The 21,244-nt window shown below is 36.6% G+C and overlaps 1 protein-coding gene across 2 annotated transcripts; it reads left to right on the top strand.

Moving 5' to 3' along the window:
* Positions 1-308: 308 nt before the first annotated feature.
* On the top strand, positions 309-21,181 carry LOC117295908 (dynein intermediate chain 2, ciliary-like). Of its 2 annotated transcripts, XM_033778699.1 has the most exons (20): positions 309-429; positions 3,524-3,607; positions 3,848-3,910; positions 4,578-4,625; positions 4,836-4,916; positions 5,440-5,566; positions 9,162-9,232; positions 9,525-9,653; positions 10,276-10,377; positions 11,814-11,819; positions 12,908-13,079; positions 13,923-14,084; positions 14,716-14,963; positions 15,275-15,364; positions 15,690-15,777; positions 16,286-16,514; positions 16,799-16,901; positions 17,096-17,229; positions 17,729-17,780; positions 19,753-21,181. In XM_033778699.1, exons 1-20 carry the CDS (start codon positions 397-399, stop codon positions 19,855-19,857), a joined length of 2,127 nt encoding a protein of 708 aa, XP_033634590.1. In that variant the 5' UTR covers positions 309-396; the 3' UTR covers positions 19,858-21,181. The 2 variants fall into 2 exon arrangements, with proteins under 2 accessions (XP_033634590.1, XP_033634591.1); XM_033778700.1 differs by lacking the exon at positions 11,814-11,819.
* The last annotated feature ends 63 nt before the right edge of the window (positions 21,182-21,244 follow it).

The following is a 21,244-nucleotide window of genomic DNA, read 5'->3' as shown; positions in this document are numbered from 1 at the left end:
GTCCAGTTCAGTTCCGTGTTCACGGCCGTTTGAGTTTTGTTTTGTCAGAAACTAGTAAGAATAGATAAAACAGCCGTCAATATTGTTTTCAGCTCGTTCTAATAGTTGTTTGGGTCAATGTAGATTATTATTATTACAATTAATATATTTTTATCAAAATTTACATTACATAAATTATATTTCAAATTATATAATTATTTTGCTACTTTATCTTTAACAATAATTTATTTTATATTGCCGTACTGTTAAATTGATTTGTATACGATAGTTTTTAAGACACAGCGCATGCTCAGTTACCTTAACAACAACCGACTCGACATCATCTTCGACCGATGCGAACCAGAACTTCCACAAAGATTGTGATTTCTTAAGAATTTGTTTCATTGAAAAGCCAAAATGCCGGTCAAAGGACCGGTAAAAACAAAACAGGTATGTTTCGTTCTATTATACTTTGCAGCAAAGCAGTAATTTGTTTATGATTCCATGTTTACATATTGTTTTCATTCAATCAACACCTTGAAATGAATTGATGAATTGAACTGACAACGTCGTCATCGAATCGACGAATGCAAAAGTTTAACTTGATTGATTGTTGACGGTCCTACTAAAAGCCGACAACTCGCCGACAACGCCGACAACAAGTCCAGAGCGCCGACAACTCGCCGCCAACAAGTTTTAATTACCTCAAAAATGGCCAATAAACCATAGATGTATTAGAACTATATGTGTTCTGTAATATAAACATAAAGTTAATGGAAAAACTTCACAAAAAGTGTGAATTTTTAACCAGAAAAAAAACTTCACTTGCACGAAAAGCGGTCAGACGCCATCTTGGCTTAAAAACCGTGTTTGGACCAGACCATTATGATACGGGTAGATTTAGCACTTGTCAACAAAAGAGGGCGGGCTTCATGTGAAGACCTTCACTGCAGTGTGCACAGTGCATGACGCCCGCCCTCTATTGCTAAGTCTGACTCACCCGCATCATAATGGACTGGTCCGAACACGATTTTAAGCCAAGATGGCGTCCGACCGTTTTCCGTGAACGTTCAGTTTTTTTTCTGGTTAAAAATTCACACTTTTCGTGAAGTTTTTCCATTAAATTTATGTTTATATTACAGAACACATATAGTTCTAATACATCTATGGTATATTGGCAATTTTCGAGGTAATTAAAACTTGTTGGCGGCGAGTTGTCGGCGCTCTGGACTTGTTGTCGGCGTTGTCGGCGAGTTGTCGGCTTTTAGTAGGACCCATTGTTGAGGAAGGATGATGAAGATGAAGCCGAGGGTATCCCAAGTTTGGATCTGGCTACATCCTCATGCCTTTTATTAAATTAATTACAGGAGCAATTTTGAAACTAAGGCCATCTTATAATAATCTTTTTCATTTCTTTAATTATTTGTACACTGGCACAGGCCCGATTGTGACTGTTTTATTTTTTATTTTGATCTATATTATTAATAAATTAATTAGTTAAATAAGGACTAAAAAGCCGAAGCTAGTCTTTCCCTTGGCTCTGTTAACATCTCAAGCAAGAAAGAGGGGCACCAAGTCCAAGGCAATGACCAGGGGCACGGAGGTGATTGCCCCTGTACCGAATGACGAAATATCAATTTTCACTGTCTTTACCGGTCCTACTAAAAGCCGACAAAACGCTGACAACGCCGACAACAAGTCCAGAGCGCCGCCAACACGCCGCCAACAAGTTTTAAATACCTCAAAAATTTCCAACAAACCATAGATATATTATAACTAAATGTGTTCTGTAATATAAACGTAAATTTAATGGAAAAACTTCACGAAAAGTGTGTATTTTTTAACCAGAAAAAAACTTCACTTGCACGGAAAGCGGTCAGACGCCATCTTGGCTTAAAAACCGTGTTTGGACCAGACCATTATGATACGGGTAGATTTAGCACTTGTCAACAACAGAGGACGGGCTTCATGTGAAGACCTTCACTGCAGTGTGCACAGTGCATGACGCCCGCCCTCTATTGCTAAATCTGACTTTCCCGCATCATAATGGACTGGTCTAAACACTATTTTAAGCCAAGATGGCGTCCAACCGTTTTCCGTGAAATATAAGTTTTTTTCTGGTTAAAAATTCACACTTTTCGTGAAGTGTTTTCCATTAAATTCATGTTTATATTACAGAACACACATAGTTCTAATATATCTATGGTTCATTGGTCATTTTTGAGGTATTTAAAACTTGTTGGCGGCGTGTTGGCGGCGCTCTGGACTTGTTGTCGGCTTGTTGTCGGCTTTTAGTAGGGCCCGTCTTTACTCATTGGTTCATCCATACTTACAATTCATGATTGCTTAAAAAAATAGATATATATATCCTCCACTTACCAGTTTTCACACTATTATGCCTTTTTCTTTGAATTGGGAAAAAATAATGATGCCATATATCAACCGATGCCCTAATTATCTTCAGTTGTTAAAATGAAGTATGCAAACATATATTAAAACTTGATGGACAATGAAATGTTCACACCACACACGGATCTTCACTGACTTCAACTGGCCCATTTGTTTTGAGTTTTTCCTGTTATCACGGCAAACAAGAAAGTATTGTTTCCCGGTGAAGCCATACAGGGAAGAAACATCTGCAGTGACTACAAGTGTTCTTTGAGACTCTGTGTATGACTCTATAGCCAGCAGTTGTCTTCATTTTATTCAAAATATTTTTTTATTAAATTTTAAAAATTACCATGGTAACTTGCAAAAAATAGAACAAATTTAAAAAAGTGTGAATAATTACTGGCTTTCCAATCTGATTTTTATTTATTTATTTTTATAATTTTTTTTCTTAATATTTATAAAAAAACGTATAAATAAACAGTGATATTTGGATCAACAAGCTGATGTTTAAATTTTAATATTAATAGTAATATTGATATGATGGTTAAAAAATAAAAATCATCAAAAATATTGGAAAATGATATAAGGCACATGGCTTCTTTAAGCCTCTGTATTTTTTTTCCTGAATGCTCAGCAAAATATTCAGTTCACATGATTTGATCATCGTGAATTGTGAATTGAAATAGTGTTTGATGAAATTTTTTCGGTGGGCAAATATTTTTGTATGGCCTCAACATTATGACATTATTTTCGTACCTTGTAGAAATGCCTAAAATACCAAACTTTTTGCATTTACAAGTGCAAATGACCAGTGGAGCCTTACGTGTTTCTAAGTTCTGGTCAAGTGAGAGGAGACTCTTTGCTTGGCAAATAAAACCACACAATTTTTATCTAGGGACTGTTTACATCGCGCACAGAGAGGTAAAAGATTTGCCACGATTTTAGGGACACCTCGAAAACAGGACCTCCTACGATATATATGGTTGTCATCAAAAAGATAAGCACTTCTGGACCAGCACCCCCCCAAAACACATAATCTCATGTTTCTGTCAGTTTCTTTAAAAAGTTCAAGTTATTCAATGTTGTTCTCTTTAGTTCTCTTAATAAAATAGTTTGTGAAATTAAATTATTCTGCTTGTTCTTCCTATCATAGGCTGGAGGGGGCACAAGTAGTCTCAAGGTTGGCAAAGGCCGCGTCCCTCGTGTCAGTATGGGCGGTGCCAAAGTAGCTCTCAAGGTAAGTCTGACAAGAGTAAGTCTCAAAAGATAAAAACTGCACAAATTCATCAAGGTAGCAAGATTAGCAACAGAACAAACGTTTGTTATCTTCATCTTGAGTCTGTTCCATAAATATTATTTTTTATGTTAGGTACATCACAAGCAATACTCGCAAAAAGTTGAATCAAAGTAAAATGTTAGGATATATTTTGCTCTTTCCTTGAATAAAACATGTATTTTATCATCTTTTTCTTCCTAGGATGATGTTAGAGATGACTTGACGGAAGTAGGAGAAGGAGCACATGGCGAGGAATGGATGCAGGTAAACTGAACGGAGTTGTCCTATTATTGAATGTACTAATCAAACAGATGATCCAAACAGGTGGCCATGTTACCACTCCCCCTTACAAAATACAATGCTTAGGTAATGGTGTCCTATGTTCCCTGCTGGTTCTCAATGTATGAATTCTAGAGAGTATCAATACGAAGGACGCATAAACACCAAGTCTGTCTTGTCTTCTAACTTGCAGCTCAGGGCCCAATTTCATAGAGCTGCTAAGCACGAATTTTCTTAGCATGAAATTTCTTCTTTGATAAAAACAGGATTACCAACCGTATTTCCATTTGTTGCATATTGATTGTTACTGGTATTCAGATGTTGTTTGCTTATCCTGAAAATCATGTGGAAATTTGGTTGGTAACCCTGGTTTTTTATCAAGGCAAAAATTTCATGCTAAGCAAATTTTTGTGCTTAGCAGCTCTATGAAATTGGGCCCAGATGGTATATCCAAAAGCATGTTTTAATTTTGAGTGTGGATTAGACCCTGAGAATTACAACTTACAATTTTATTATGTGAGTGGCTAATAAAACTAACGCAAGTCTTCAGCGTTTCTAATTGTTTGAGTTACTTCTTAGTTTGACTTGTTAATAACACACAAAAATGAATGAAATATAACAACAGAGCAATTTGTATTGATGTTCTTTACAGACAAAGAGTCTCATCAAACCAGATGACCAACTTGATCTGGATGAAGTGGTAAGTAATAAAACAAGTTGTAAAGCTTCCTTTCATGTACTTATTTAGTAAAATAGAGTTCAAGACACTAATAGTTTGGGCTAAATTTCCTGGTTCTGCTTATTTTAAAAGCAAAACAAATCAGTGCTCATTCTAACAGTTGATTATTAACTAGGAAACATTGTTTTGATGTACTTTTTGTCAAGGATTATATTTGTTTTTACTTTGTAGCAACTGAAGGAGGAATTCACTCGTATATTGACAGCAAACAACCCCCATGCTCCACAAAACATTGTCAGGTATAACTTCAAGGTAAGAGGATAACTCTGAGATTGAACATAGAGTAAAGTTTACTTCAAGTGATCCCTTGTGGTTTACTTGATCATTTTCACATCAGTGTAAAAAAAAGAAGAAGTTTTACTGCAAAAATGTGTTAATGGCTTATACTTCGACCCTGGTAACTGAGCTTGAAAACATGTTTGTAAACGCATTTGATTTTGTGCAATTGTACCTTACATCTTTGGTTGTTTGACAATATCTGGTAAGAAACATACAGCCTTGTCACAATTTATTAACTGGTTGTAACATGTTGGTATCTATACGCCTCTCTTAATACTTATGCATGACTTCATAATTCTTACCCAAAATGAGGCTATGGGCGCACTTCCCCATCACTTGCAGTGGCTGCGCCCATCGCCTCGTTTTGAGTTAGCATTGTGACGTACCTCATGCATTTATATTAAGAGAGGCGTATGACCTTGTTGAGCTCACATCATGGCATCTGCAGTGTTTTGAATTCATTTCACCAAACCGTTGTGTACAATCTTCCATACAGGATCGATCCTTCAAGCAAACATCTCATGTTGATCAGCTCGCTATCCACTTCTCATTGGATGGTAACATGATACATAAAGATTCAGATGAGGCCAGACGACAGAAAGCTAAATATGGAGCTGCTGAGAGTAAGTCATAGATTTATCATTTACAAAGTCATGCGTTCTCAAAAAAGCATCATTGTGGCGCATTGTCTCTGCACTTAACAGTTTCTCATAGACTTTGTACACAACTTTCTCTGTTGAGCACCCTAGTCTTTAGAATTCCCCTATGGAGTCCTTTTATTTTCCACTTTTTGTTTTGTCCTTGTTAAGATACCAACAATGAGCACACCAGACCACATTACTCACTGACCTATTGTACTCTATACGACAACACAACACAACATAAACCAAAGTGACAACTTAGTTTTAACTTTGTGGTAGGAAGTGAATTAAATCCTGTCACTTGATTTTGTTCAGAATGAGTTTTGAAATATCCCAAAATATTTTACATCATAGACGAAATTCAAAAGTCAGATGACCAAAATTTAATAACAGTTTGATGAGCCAATTTTTTTTTTTTAGCACAATGAAGTATAACATTTCTCAGATGTGTTTCAGGAGGCAATACAATATGTAATATATCTATTGAATATTATTGTAAAATTTCTCACGGTATCATGGTAGTTCATCAGTGTGTGAGTTTGATTACTAACGCAGTACACCAGCACGTGTGTGAATCTACTACTTTTTCTTCAAACCTTGTCAAATGAGGGCAATTTTTCATGTACCTTGGATGCAACCAATGAATTCTTTGCTCCCACAAGAGACATTTTTCTTTCTAAAAGTATTTTACTATCCCAGAAAAAAGTGTAACAATCGAAATGTGACCGAGTTTTTTCTTTGAGTTTGCCTGGAAATGGTTTCCTGTAAATTGCCTCATAAGACATGGGCCCAACTTCTTAAAGCTGTTTGGCAGAAAATTCTGCTCTGCGAAATTATTTGCTAAGCAAGAAGTAAGTGGGATACCAGTCACAGCAAAAGTAAATGTACAGTTTTTTGACTGGTAGCCTATTTTTGCTAAGCAAGAGTTTTCTGTGCTTAGCAAGTTTTTGTGCTTCCAGGCTTTATGAAATTGGACCCTGGTCCTTAGACACATTTTTGCATTCTTTGTGATCCATTGTCAACCAAATAAGTTGACAATACCTGTGGTATTTTAAGAAGAGTTCATATTAGAAGGGAGCTAAGTAAATTTGAACCAAGCGCAAGAATCAGCGGTACAATTGTCCATCATGTTGACTAGTCTTAGATCGTGTGACTGTGTAGACTAGCAAAGCTTTCACCATGTGTGTGCTCTCTTTATTTTATCAAGAGTACGTCTTCTTGAAAAGAAAAAAGAGCGGCGGTAGGTATTGACTTCATATTTACCCATCGGTTCATCCACAACCATGGTCATTGCTCATCTGTCTAGACTCTGATTCTCACAGCATGTGTGTAGCGTTATCAACACCTGATATAAAACAACAAGTTTCTGAACAAGAATCAGGAGAGGGGGCTGTGTAATTGCCCTCGTAAAGGGTCTATGTAACTTTTGTAGGACAAAAAAATACAATGTCCACAGATTTACACTAAACTTACACAGTTTGAAGATAATGATAGTAGAAAGCTTCCCTGAAAATATTACGTTCTGAGGAGCTGTAGTATTTGGGAAATGAGTAAAACAATGTCATGAAAATAATTTTCGTCTCATGAGACGAAAATTATTTTAAGCATTTACAAACGTATTTTCATGACATTTTGTTTTACTCATTTCTCAAAAACTACAGCACCTCAGTAAGTAATATTTGAAGGGAAGCTTTCCACTATCATTATCTTCAAACCCTGTAAGTTTAATGGAAATCTATGGACATTTTGAAAAAGTACCCCAATCCTTTAATACCACGCCCACTCTAGAGAAAGAACTAACCTATGAAGTATGCATTGCATGTTCAAGTATCTATCTGCAATGTGCATTTAACTATTTGTTCTCAAACTTACATTGGTAAAACCAACATTCCCTTTCAAATGTTCATTTCAAGTGCTTCATGATAAGAAGTAACTATTTTCAACACCATCCAAAGCTTCAAACACCACTTAATTCATGGTAAATACAAAGAATGAATAGGCATTATACTAAACACATTTTCTTTGAAAATTGTCCTTAAAGGTATGACTGGATATGTCTCCAAAAGCAATATATATTATTAAAGTTGGTAAAATTATCAAGAATTCTTTCAAGAATTCTTTCAAAAGAAAACAGAAAATGCTGTGTTGAGATATGAACCTGAAAATCCCTTTTTATCCCTACTAATTTTGGTCAGCCATAGTAAAACTTACTAAATTTCAATGTAGTAATGTAGTGATAACATTACAGCAATAGCTTAAAAAATATCGCCTTACTTAAAGCAATCATTTGATTGTGTATTTCTATTACAGATTAAGGGCTGCTCAAAGTTACCATAGGCCAGTGTATATGTACTTGAAAAACTACTTGTTTAACTCAGTATTTCAATGCCTAATTAAGCTAAATGATACTGCAAAGTAATAACACATTGTAACTGCTACTGAGGGACTTTGGGATGTTAAAGGTTGCAAACTAACTGGTCCATACCTTCCCAAACTTTTAAATATTCAAATGATAGAACAATGGACTCAGTGAATGTTTGCTGTCATTAGCGTCTTAAAGATCTCTTGTTTAACTCATTGCTTGCTTAGGGTAACAATACACAGTTTTACAATCAAACAGAAATATTTTTCTAAGATTTATGGTCTTTTAAAAAGTGACCAATCCAAGGCTTTCTTAAGAGCCAGTTTTAGTTTGTTTAGCTTATCACAGATGGAGCAATGTGGATATCATGTATTCTACATGTGGTTCAACTGGGCCCAAATTCATGCCCACTAAGTATTGCTTAACATTTTTCTGCTTAGCCGAAATGAGCAAGATACCAGTCACAAATATTGTACATGTAAACAATATTTTGACTTGTGCTTAGCTACTTTTTTTGCTCTAAGCAGCCTCCATAAAATTAGCCCCTGTTCAACTGTTCCTGTACTGAGCAATCCAAAGAAGGGAAATACACAACATGACATTCTGAATTACGAATTGCTTTACAATTGCCAACAGACAAAACCAACTCTACTTGTCTGTTTCTGAACAGTGTATTATTACCTTGATAAAATATACAACAAACAATAACAATTCTAACTGATGTCTCATTTTCATCCAGCAGAAAACTACATAAATAATCCATGTCAAACAAAAGTATATTTATTTCATGCAACTTTCCATCACCCAGACCATAATTAAATTGCCAATAACTCTGATTGAAGATGATCAAAATACAATTTTAGAGTCTTCTTCTTATATCGTGTCCACACAGTAGATGTTGTGTTTCAGCCAGGTCTGAACACAACTCCTTGCAATGTCATTGTACTATGCAAGGTCCTCAATTCTGCATTCTTGCACAAGTTGGGGGCATCTTAGGAGGTGATCCATAGTTTGTGGCTCTGTCCCACATATGCAGGTCACGTCTTCAGAGTCCAGATTTTATAGTGAAGATTGAGAAAATTAATTTTGTTTAATTTGTAAGCTTTCTTTAAGCTTTTAGTAATTTTCAATGTACCGACAAAAGAAACAGGTGACTTGGTTGCATCTTATTCATGACGATTTCAAACTAAAATCTTGATTTTGTTTTGAATTCAGCTGTAAGTGACCAAGCCATCAGCGAGGCTGAAGAAGAAAAGAAAGAAGAAGACGGAGAAGAGAAACCAGAGGTAGGACACCAGTGACTTACCGGGTACCAAGGGAATGCCAGGCCTTGAAATAACCCACAGCAATTGCTGTGGTGTCCTGTCATTTGGCTGCCAGTGCCCTTTGCAAAAACCCAATACAAAATTACATTACAGAGGAAAACAATATCATCCAAGTATTTACTGTCTTTGATTTAACCGAACGCTTACTTCACTATTCATATTTCAACCTCAAACTTTGCTAAGCAAAATTTGAATTTAGAGTGAAGTGTTGTTGCTTCATGATCTAAATGAACTTCTTTTTGATGATTCTTAGGGTGAGGAAGGAGCTGAGAAGAGAGATGAGGAGAGTACCCCAGCTCCTCCAAAAGGATCCGACCAGAAGTTAACCAACCAGTTTAACTTCAGTGAGAGAGCATCACAGACCTACAACAATCCATACAGAGTGAGTTATCTCAAAGATTATTGCTTTGTTCATAATAGGGAATTATTTGTGTTGCATTTGGTGGCATGTCTTGGGCGAGCAGTCAAGCGCACCAAACACAAGCTCTGGTGTTTCTGATCAGCAGAGTACGTGTGGGTTTGAGCCCCGGCCTTGGCACTTTTTAGCAACACACTTAACCATTTTTGCTTCCTCCTGGGGCGTAAAGCCGTAGGTCCTGTTGTGTAATGCATGTAAAAGAACCCAGTACACTTATTGTTAAGAGAAGGGCTTTTGCCCCTGTGTTTCTGGTATGGTTTGCTGCAGATTGTGCCACTTCACCTAGTAAACTGTTACATGGTGCTATGTAAATAAAAGTGTTGTATATATATGCACCATAAGTGTCTTCAAAGTAGGCAGCCGTCGATTTCACCAAACTCTTCCTAACTTAGGATTAATCTTAGGACTTAGGACGGGTTCAGTTCCGTTTCCAAATACGTAGGACGCATTGAACTCATCCTAAGTTAGGACGGGTTACTCGTCCTAACTCGAGATAGGATTGATCCTAGCGTTTCGTGAAATCGGCTGCAGGTACTTTAACAAGTTTATTTTATTGCATGTGTATTTCTTTGATCTACTTGTGTAGGAGCGTGCCACTCAAACTGAGCCACCACCAAGGGCTAACTTCTCCGCTACCGGCAACCAGTGGGAGATTTATGATGCATACAAAGAGGATCAAGAGAAACAGGTAAAGTCACATATTCTTTTAGAATTCCTAGATTTCTGTCAGATATGAGTCAGTTGTGATTCAAAATTATGACCTCATAGAGAACTCAGATTCTCACAAAGATTCTTACTATAAGTTTTATATCTTAGGAGTTGATACATTTTTTCCCCGTGGAAATATCTGGTTTATCTAAAAGCTATATCTTGCTCATTGTGCTACTATTATTTGTATTGATACAAAGCATTAACCAGATGAAATTTCTATTTTCGATTCCACACTCCACAATTTTCCTTATATTGCGCATAATAGAAAGCTATAAATTCATTTTAAGAACCATAAAGCATGATTTAAGAGTCATACTGTGGTGTTTTGAGAGCCATTAGTGGATGTTCATGTATGCTGGTACAACCCGATGCCGACCTAGGCATTGGAATGACAAAGTAGTATTAAAGGGAAGGTACACGTTTGGTAATTACTCAAAACAAATATTAACTTAAAACTGACTTGGTAACGAGCATTGGAGAGGTGTTGATAGTATAAAACATTGTGAGAAACGGCTCCCTCTGAAGTAGCATAGATTTTGAGAAAGAGGTAACTTCTCACTAAAATAATACAAGATTTCTAGCTAGAAGTCTTTTATTCCTATCTGAAAGCACATAACTTCGTCTAACAAGGGTGTTTTTTCTCTCATCATTTTCACGCAACTTTGATGACCAATTTAGTTCAAATTTTCAAAGGCTTGTTATTTTATGCTTATGTTGGGATACACCAAGTGAGAATATTGGTCTTTGACAATTACCAAACGTGTACATTCCCTTTAAACTATTTCAGTTGAATACTTAAAGGCAGTGGACACTATTGGTAATTGCTCAAAGTAATTATTAGCATCAAACCTTTCTTTGTGACGAGTAATGGGGAGAGGTTTATGGTATAAAGCATTGTGAGAAACGGCTCCCTCTAAAGTGCCATAGTTTTCAAGTAAGAAGTAATTTTCCACGATTTTGATTTCGAGACCTCAGATTTAGAACTTGAGGTCTCGAAATCAACCATCTAAATGCACACAACTTCGTGTGGCAGGGGTGGTTTTTTCTTTCATTATTATCTCGCAAGTTCGATGACCGATTGAGCTCAAATTTTCACAGGTTTGTTATTTTATGCATATGTTGAGATACACCAACTGTGAAGGCTAGTCTTTGACAGTTACCAATAGTGTCCAACATTCAACATCAAAATTAAGAAGTGTAGCAAATTTGATCTTTGTATTATGGTGACCTAAAAGCTTGTAACTGTATTGATTAATCTAATTTTTTTAAACAAACTTTTCTCCACCCCATGCTCTCGACTCTGCTTCTATCTCCTACATATTTAATTGCATGCAAATCCCCCCCTGGCTGACCCATGACCTTCAACCTCTGATGTTGACCTCTGTTGGATGTCTGCAACGATGAATCGCATAGGCTGAGGTTCGAAGACGAAAATCATTTACTAATTTAGTGATTGCCGTGGCTAACACTTGTTCTGTTTTTTTTTTAACCCATTTTTGGGTGCGTGTGTTACATAAGAATTAGAACTATTTGGATTTTTTTTGTTTTTAGTTTTTAGAGACCATCTTAGGGAGTTGCTAAAATGCAAGCTACATCTACTGTGGTTGCGGATCGTTCACTGCAAACACCCATTCCACATTTCAGCTGATCATATCATTACGCTTTGAAGTGTTTTATTTAGAAAACTCAAAATATCATACAAAAATCTGTCCTGTTTACAACAAAGTGGCATGTGATTCTTAAAGAATATTGCCAACAGCTCCATCAGCTTGTTGCAGTTGTGGTCATATGTTAAACACAAACAAGCCTTATAACTTTCTTAATAACAACTACTACCAATTCTAATGCTTTTTGTTCTATTTTAAAAAAGTTAACATTAAAATTTTTAATTGATCAAAGAATTTATTATGACTGTAAGTGGTGTTATCATGGGTTGGTTACCAAGAGTATCAAGCAATTTAGAATTCCTCAAATATATTTAATTTTATATAAGAACTTATTAGTCTTAGTTGAATCATATTTGTCGGTGTGTTCCACTGTGCTCTTAGTGGGTTTAGTCATGCAATACCCAAGCATTTTGTTAAATACTTATTTGCTTCTTTTTTTTATCATTGCTTAACCCTTAACAAGGTGTGCTTCTTGGTGTGTTTTTAAAAACAACTCACAAATTTTGTACTTTTGGTTTTCAAGTTTAGATGATGCTAAATTATAGTCCATAAATCTATTTGATTGGGGTTTTTTTCCCAAAAAGACAATTTTTTGTTTCTACTTTTTTAAATAAGTTTCACACAGCTAATAACAAAAATTATACCAATAATTTAATTACCAATAATTTTTTTGTTTTTTTGTTCATGAAAACATATTTTTGTTCTTTTCTTATGAGTTTGTTATCTTTTTCATGTTCACTAAAAAAAGCTTTGCCTTTAGAAAGTATGCAAGAACCATTTCAATAACAGCACACACCAAATTCAGTTCATAACCATTTGTAATACTCATTTATCCCTTAGGAAAAAGCCAAGGAAAAGAAGCAGAACATAACCAGCAAGAAAGACGAAGGAACGGCTAAGAAGAAGTTGACAGCCATGGAGACACAGACAGATGATATTTCTCGTATCAGTCATGCTGCTAAGATCGTTGAGCGAATGGTCAACCAGAATACGTTCGATGATGTATCACAGGGTGAGTAGAAAGCTGGAACAACATTTCAACCATGACACAATACTCCACTCTCCTGAAGACGAGCAGAGTAAATAATAATATTTAAATTTATATAGTGCTTTTTCACTCCCAAAGGGTGTCTCAAAGCGCTTCAAATTATTACCCCTGGTCACTGGGCCTTAATTCACTCCTTCAACCATCTCAGCTCCCTGGGGAGTATACAGCCTTGTGCAACAAATGCGCTACTCGGCTAAATCAATCACAAGAACCATCTCTGCCCTCACAGGTCCCCATTTACCCCTGGGTGGAGAGAGGCAATAATAGTTAAGTGTCTTGCTCAGGGACACAAGTGTCATGACCGGGATTCGAACCCACACTCAGCTGGACAGAATCAGCAGAGCTTGAATTCGGTGCTCTTAACCGCTCGACCACGATACCCCATAAACTGTTCCAGCCCTTAAACTTCACTCTTGATGGGGCACAGCAATTGTCCTCTACTAAGGGGCACTTTCTATGAGGAAAGTGTAAATTTGTATTGGAACTTTGCACAGGGCACCACAGCAATGTTTTCTTTTTTAGGCCCGTGACACTTCTCCACTCTTCCTGTAGCAGGCAGAGTAAACTGTTCACAACATTGAGACCACAACCGCTGTTCTCAGAGCCAACACTTCTCCCAAAAGAGATTGTTCCAATAAATATTTCATGGTAAAATATTCCTAAACCCAAACAATTACATGCTTTTCCCCTTTTACTATACAAGTTGCGGTACAGACTAGAGCATTCTATTGCATTGGTAGCAATCAAGTGTTCCAAAAAACATTTCATGATAATATATTCCTAATAACTGACTTCTTTCTTGGACAGATTTCAAATATTGGGAAGATGTGTCTGATGATTATCGAGATCAAGAGGGTACCTTACTACCCCTGTGGAAGTTCTGTCATGATAAATCCAAGAGACTGGCTGTGACATCACTCTGCTGGAATCCCAAGTACAGAGATCTCTTCGTGGCCACCCATGGATCATGTGAGTTGTTTAAATACATTGTGTCAGACAATCCAATAGTCCTTCCCTTCCTCCATGTGTACACATAGTAGAGCTGCCAGCTTCCCTTAATTCTGACAAAAGTTCCCTGAAAATAAACCAATCTTTCCATGTTCTGAAGAGAGATGTCAACTCTCCATGATTCTGCAGAAAGTTCCCTGAAAATAAACCAATCTTTCCGTGTTCTGATGAACAATTTTGGAAATGTCACCGATTATGGCAATTGTTTCTTATTATACTGAGTGTAATGCAAAATCTTCCTGATTGCAAGATTGAAATGTTGGCAGCTCTGACAGATTGACCCAATGCGCAGCGAAGCCAATGATTCTCAGAAAAGCAAACTTAATCACCGTACTAGCCAAGAACCTGATGGTAAGAAGACAAGGAAGGACGTTTCAGATTTAGATGTGGGAGGAAAACCCCAGAGAAATATTCCAGGTAAAATCCACAACGTCAGAGACAGGCACTGAAAACCCAATCTCCATAGTGCCCCTTGCAGGATTCAAACCAGGTTCCTACAGGTAGAAGGCTAGGAGTGATACCACTACGTTAACCCAACTGCACTTTTGATATCAAACAAATTCTAATAATTTCAATCCTATCTCCTACGTAGATGATTTCATGAAGCAGTCTCGTGGTATGCTACTCTGCTACACCCTCAAGAACCCGTCCTACCCTGAGTTTATCTACCCTACTACTAGTGGGGTCATGTGTGTGGATATACACCCAGAACACCCCTACCTAGTGGCTGTTGGGTTCTATGATGGTTCAGTGGGTGTCTTCAATGTGACAGACAAGGATAACAAGCCGATATACCAGAGTACAGCGAAGACTGGCAAGCACACAGATCCTGTCTGGCAGGTCAGTAATGTGTTCAAAAATGAATTTTACAAATGCACTGAATTTTTCAATATAGCAGCATTCTTCAGCGGTCATTTGAACAGTTTCCATTTACAATAAATACCAACATTTCTCAAATATATTGGAGTCACAATATTTCCCCCTATGGTCTTAAAAGGATGAATGAAAAAGAACAAATTAGTTAGTACTGCTTTTATGACTTTAAAGTTTCTTCATTTCAAGAGTTTCCATTTTGTTTTATACTATGCTTGACTTTTTTTGTGTGTCGTGATTTGCTTTTATCAAGTTAATTTCTTTTCCTGAATCTGTAGGTGGCTTGGCAAAAAGATGATTTGGACAACAATCTCAACTTCTTTTCTGTCTCGTCCGATGGTCGTGTTGTTGCTTGGACGCTTGTCAAGGTAAGTCATAAGTAGGATTTGAAACCTTACAAGTTGGAAGTATAATTAGGCGAGGTTTGCGTGACACCATGGATAATTCTCTTTTGAGTAGTGTACCCTGAAGACAATCCGACCATACGTTGAGTTGTCAACCATCGGTCCTTTTCAGAACCAACTCTACTCAATTGAGATTTACACACGGTGCAACCGCAAACCTGACCTAAGGTATGTTGTGATTTCAATTTAAGCCGTTCTAAGATCAATGAATGTAATTCTTTGCAAGTATTAATAACTTAATATTGATTGGTGGAGTTATTATTATTATTATTGATATGATTTATTTCAGAATGAGTTGACTTATACCGACGTGATTCAACTGAAGTTAGATGAAGCCCCTCAAGAGGGACCAGAAGGAACTCAGCTTACTCCACTTGGTATGCTTAACATTATTACGGCTTTAAACTTACAAGCAAGCTTTCATTCATGTGGTGGGGTGGTTCAGTATACAGTAAAAGCAGTATGGCAGTTTCCAAATCGTTATCACATAATATATGTAATTCTCACATCAACAACAGCTAGGAAGATCAGGATTAGTTAAAAACATGTCCAGAAGGTTGTACAACTTACAAGCATGTAAAAGTGAAAAAAAGAATCCACAAAAATATTATAAATAAGAAGATAAGAAGACAAAAACATTTGCAGAAAGTCTAGAGCTCGGTCTATGGGGCAACCTAGTGATTGCACACCAACCTGTGACAATCAATATTGTTCCAATGAAACCAAGTCGTAAAAATCAAATATTAAATATAAATCAGCGCTGGTGTACTGGTATCTTAATAGCAATGCTTCATGCCAAGTAAGAGCAACCATTCTTTGCAAACCTTGTGAGCAGACAACATTAAAATAATTCTTTACAACCTCCATCCCTCTCTCATCCTCCAGGTTGTGGCACATGCTTCGACTTCCACAAGCAGACTGACTATCTCTTCCTAGTCGGAACAGAGGAAGGCAAGATCCACAAATGCTCCAAGGCTTATTCCAGTCAATTCTTAGATACGTTTGACGCTCATCACATGGCCGTCTACAAGGTCCAATGGAATTACTTCCATCCTAAGATATTTATCTCTTGTAGCGCTGATTGGACGGTCAAGATATGGGATCACACCTACAAGTAAGTGTCCCTTTAGATACATACTTAATGGGATGACTGTGTTTTGACATTATTACTGGCTTTATTCCAGCTCTGTTGAATGACAAGCACTGTATGCTCGTTGCATTCCAATTCCTACAGTGTGGGTACAATCAAATAACTGCATAATTTGTATTTTTGTTATCATACATTGTTCACCATCCCTGATGAAATGATTTACAAGAGTGAAGTTTCTTCTTTTGTGTATATTGTGTTTAAGTGACCTTCTTTGTATCATAATTTTGTTTCCTTTTCTATTTGTTCAGGAATGGTGCGATGTTCACCTTTGACCTAGGTAGCTCTGTAGGGGATGTAGCCTGGGCTCCATACTCTTCTACTGTGTTTGCTGCAGTCACTGCTGATGGCAAGGTAAGGTTACATTCTACCAAACCATTGGGCTGTGTGCGAATAAATGGCTTCAGCTAACGGCCAGATCCCTGAAAACTCTTATTCTCTACTGTTGTTATTGCAGCCATAGCAGAAGCCAAAGGCGCTTGATTCCGATGCCTCCTCACAGCCACCCGATCAAATGTTTTAACAAGTTTTTGTTCCTCTTGTTCCAGGTACATGTATTTGACTTGACCATCAATAAGTATGAGCCGATATGTGAGCAAGCTGTGGTACAGAAGAAGAAGACAAAGTTGACTCATATAACCTTCAACCCAGATCATCCTATTGTCTTGGTTGGTGATGACAGGTAGGTCAAAGTTCAAACTTGTTTTAATTGGGTATTCATTAGACAAACAGTAAGGTGACCGAGCCTTCTCTAAATGCAGGCGTCGCCCTGTGGAATTCACTACCTGATAGCTGCAGAAAACCAAACTGACTTGTAACATTCAAGAAACTGCTGAAGACATACTTGCTTCGTGGACAGTGATTTATACTTTGGGCCATCTTTGGTTGAGATTTTTTTATCTGTGTTGGACACATCCTAGCGCTTTGCATCCTCTAGAAAAGGTGCTCTATAAGTGCCAGCGTGCTATTATTATTATTTAGCTCTACGGGAGGATTAAGAAAATGTGTTGAATTTGGAAAGGAACGGCAAAATATTCAAGAAAAAATTTGTTCAATTATCAAGAACTTGGATATTATATTCATGATGTTTTCCTTTTTTTGAATTTTGATTTGCTTTTCCTGAAATTTAAAGTAAAATTCACTTGTTAATTTATTGTTTGAATCCATGTTGTTTCAAACAGGGGTTACGTGACCAGTCTGAAGCTGTCACCAAATCTTAGGAAGGTTCCAAAGGTAAGAAACTCTGTCTAAAGGCTTACAATTTTTCCTTTATTTAAAGACACTTGACACTATTGGTAATTGTCACAGACTACTCTTCTCACTTGGTGTATCTCAACATATGCGTAAAATAACAAACCTGTGAAAATTTGCGCTCAACCGGTCGTCGAAGTTGGGAGATAATAATGAAAGAAAAAACACCCTTGTAACACAAAGTTGTGTGCTTTCAAATGCTTGATTTCGTGACCTCAAATTCTAAATCTGAGGTGTCAAAATCAAACTCGTGGAAAATAACTTCTTTCTCGAAAACTACATTACTTCAGAGGGAGTCGTTTCTCACAATGTTTTATACTACCAACCTCTCCCCATTACTCGTAATCAAGTAAGGTTTAATGCTAATAATTATTTTGAGTAATTACCAATAGTGTCCACTGTCTTTAAGAACTGAGGTTTTTATTTTAAGTAAGTATTTTTATTAGTCCATTCGTTTCGTTGAAAACACAAGGCTATACATGTACATAGACTAGGGCATGTCACAAACACTTTCTAAACATTTGTTTTTAAATGTGTGACATGTTTCTGTAAAATCGAAGGCAAGTGGGAGTTGGCAATTATTGTGAAAAATACCCTGTTAAATTTACTCTCTGAAAGCTACAAATAGCTCAAATTAATTCCATGTCAACCGATTCTGTTTGACCATTACATTAAATCTGACGGAACAGTTATGGGCTGTAACATTTGAAATTAAAGATGACTGGTTTCTATGTGATTAATCATGTCAACTAAACGTGCATTTTTGTCAACATTTCTAAACCCTCTCTCGACGAGAACAGACCATGAAAAAATTGGACTTGACGATGCATCAACAGGTATCCCTAAATACACAGGGTGACACTTATACACAGGCACACGGTCATATCATCCCCACCCACAAACCGAGGCTGTTTGCAAATGGCTTGATACACCCCACCCCCCCCTCCCCTAAAGACACAGTCATCACACACCACAAATCAGGACGGTTAATTGCAAAAAGGGTGACACAATCCCACATGCACATATGAACCAAGACTGTTTGCGAATAAACTCCCGAAATGTGTACTAATATTTTTAACCCCAACAATGTCACAAGATTTTGTCATATGAGCATATAATTTGGTTATTACAATTCAACAGGGACATCCCCAGCCACAGGCGGACTGCATGTAGTTGGTCATTGAAGCACAATGAATTGAAATCCCTACTTGGTTATGACCATAGATGAAAGATTAGACTTTTAACAAGATCCAAATCTTAATCACACACTGTGCAACATTCTTGAGATAAAAGAATAATGAAATTCTGTGTCTTGCAACGAGGGCACTTTGAACCGACTAGGCTATACACTTTGGGTTATAAAACTGTAATATCCTGCACAGGCACTTGGCACCAAGTTGTTTATCAAATAGGCACAATCATACTTTATAAATGACAACTATCAATAATAAAATAAACAGGCATTGTACTGCTGAGCACGATGTTGTAATTTGTGCACAGAAGTAAACCTCACGAACAAACACCATCACAAATCTCAAGTCATCAATGTGTTCACACAATACATGTATTACTTTGAAATTCTGCAATGCACAGTGAAGATGTGTTGATCATCACAAGTATAATGGTATTGTTGCACAGTCTAGAGTTCCTGGTACTGTGTTACATGTATCTCAACTTTTTATAAGATTGAAATAATTAGAGCTAGTGATAAGGGGTGTTTAAAAAATAACAAAAAGCTTTGCTTGAAAATTTGTCTTTAAAACAAAACTCCAACCAGCATGGTGTTAAAGGACATTTTTTTTTCTCCAAAACAATAAAAATTGTGAATGTTTATTTGTGAAGTTGCTCACAATATAAACGGGTCCACCATAGTACCCGACTTGTTTTTAAACTTAAATTTGGCACAAGAATTAACGTGTATTTAAAACCATTTATTTAACTTCTTCCTGAACAGGACAAGAAGGGCCAAGAGCTACAACGAGGGCCAGAGCAAGAGATTGCCAAAATGGATAAACTTCTTGCCTTGGTGCGGGAACCATCCAACAAAGACAAGAACTGAAGGAACTAAAGTCAACAGAGCCCAAATATTGTAGTAATCTTTGAACCTTATTACATCTTGGAACTGCTTCAGACCTACATCGACCATTTTCCCTAAATAAATCTTTTCAATCCGAATGTTGTTTATGTACTTTATTATGTCAATCAGAAGCTATTGACCCATTTCACCTGACGTCATCATCAGAAAAATCTTGAATGCGCCATACTGGTGGGCAATTTCACTGTGTGTTTTCATATATAACTCTATGCGAAGAGTAAGCTCTGCGTTATGCAGTCAAGTGCACATTTTAGACGACGCGGCGTTAATACAAATAAACCTAACTTGCCCACCAACATGGTGAGCGTGGCACCAGTCGCCGCATGTGACGCGCGTGCAAGGGGTCAATACATTTACCTGCAAATGTTCAAACATTGCATCCAAACCTCCGGCCTAATGGTTTTTGATTGATTGACAGCAGCAAACAACAGCAATTACACCAATTAAGTTGGCAATGATAGCATTGTCTTGGAGTTAAAACATTTTCCCACATGAAGAAACTCTGGTTTTGATCAGGGTTGTTTGAAACCAAACCTCTAAGTGACCATGGGAATACACATGTACAAATTTATGTATGCCCATATGAAGCATGTTTGTGTTACATTCACTTTGTAACTTTATATAAATGTTGAACCATCAGGTTTTCACTATGAACTTAATTCTTTTAAAAAATATTTCAAAAGAGATTTTGTTTTTGTGTAAAGATACTTGTACAAATATTTACATTTTGTTACAATTCTGTTTTGTAAAAAGTAACATGTTGGTTATTTTACCACAATAAACCTCAGTATTTCAGCTTGAACTTCATCTTAAAGCTATCAAGAGTTATTTTAAAAGCTTTTGTTAATTTGTGTACATACTCGCTTCCACTGTCTTTAGTATACTGTATTTTGTAATTTCAATAATTTTTCTTAGATGAAATACATCTATTTCTTCCGTCCATTTGACTTGCATCTAAAATTGTATTTTAATAATAGGTAATTAATTCAAAATATGCCGTCCACAATAAATTTGACGATTGGTACTCCAGCCATATGGCCATTTTAAAAACAGAACATGTTGAATTGGTATAATGACCGATATTTATGGTTTTGTACACATGTACTGCTTTCAACACACCGAAGTGGAAGCTGTTGTTTATCAACTGTAACATACCACAATTCCTTTGCCATTTTTAAATGAAAAATAAAATACTTTGTAATCTTACAGAGGTTCGGTTTTTCTTGAGTGATGGATTAAAAAATGAGAGATTCATGAAGCAAAATTGACTTTGTTAAGTTTGCTTTATTTTAGCTAAGTTTAATATAATAATAATAATAATAATAATAATAATAATAATAATAAGACTTGT

This window comes from Asterias rubens, chromosome 10 (genome assembly GCF_902459465.1).
Source record: "Asterias rubens chromosome 10, eAstRub1.3, whole genome shotgun sequence".
NCBI classification, from domain to species: domain Eukaryota; kingdom Metazoa; phylum Echinodermata; class Asteroidea; order Forcipulatida; family Asteriidae; genus Asterias; species Asterias rubens.
The sequence above is the reverse complement of the archived record's forward strand: the minus strand, read 5'-3'. Positions and strand labels throughout refer to the sequence as shown.

What these genes read in the sequence shown, in the direction of transcription:
- LOC117295908 (XM_033778699.1), top strand. Translation starts at nt 397, where the DNA reads ATGCCGGTCAAAGGACCGGTAAAAACAAAACAG. An exon ending in GTTCGATGATGTATCACAGG is followed by an intron (nt 13,080 to 13,922) that starts GTGAGTAGAAAG and finishes TTTCTTGGACAG; the next exon opens with ATTTCAAATATTGGGAAGAT. An exon ending in ACACAGATCCTGTCTGGCAG is followed by an intron (nt 14,964 to 15,274) that starts GTCAGTAATGTG and finishes CTGAATCTGTAG; the next exon opens with GTGGCTTGGCAAAAAGATGA.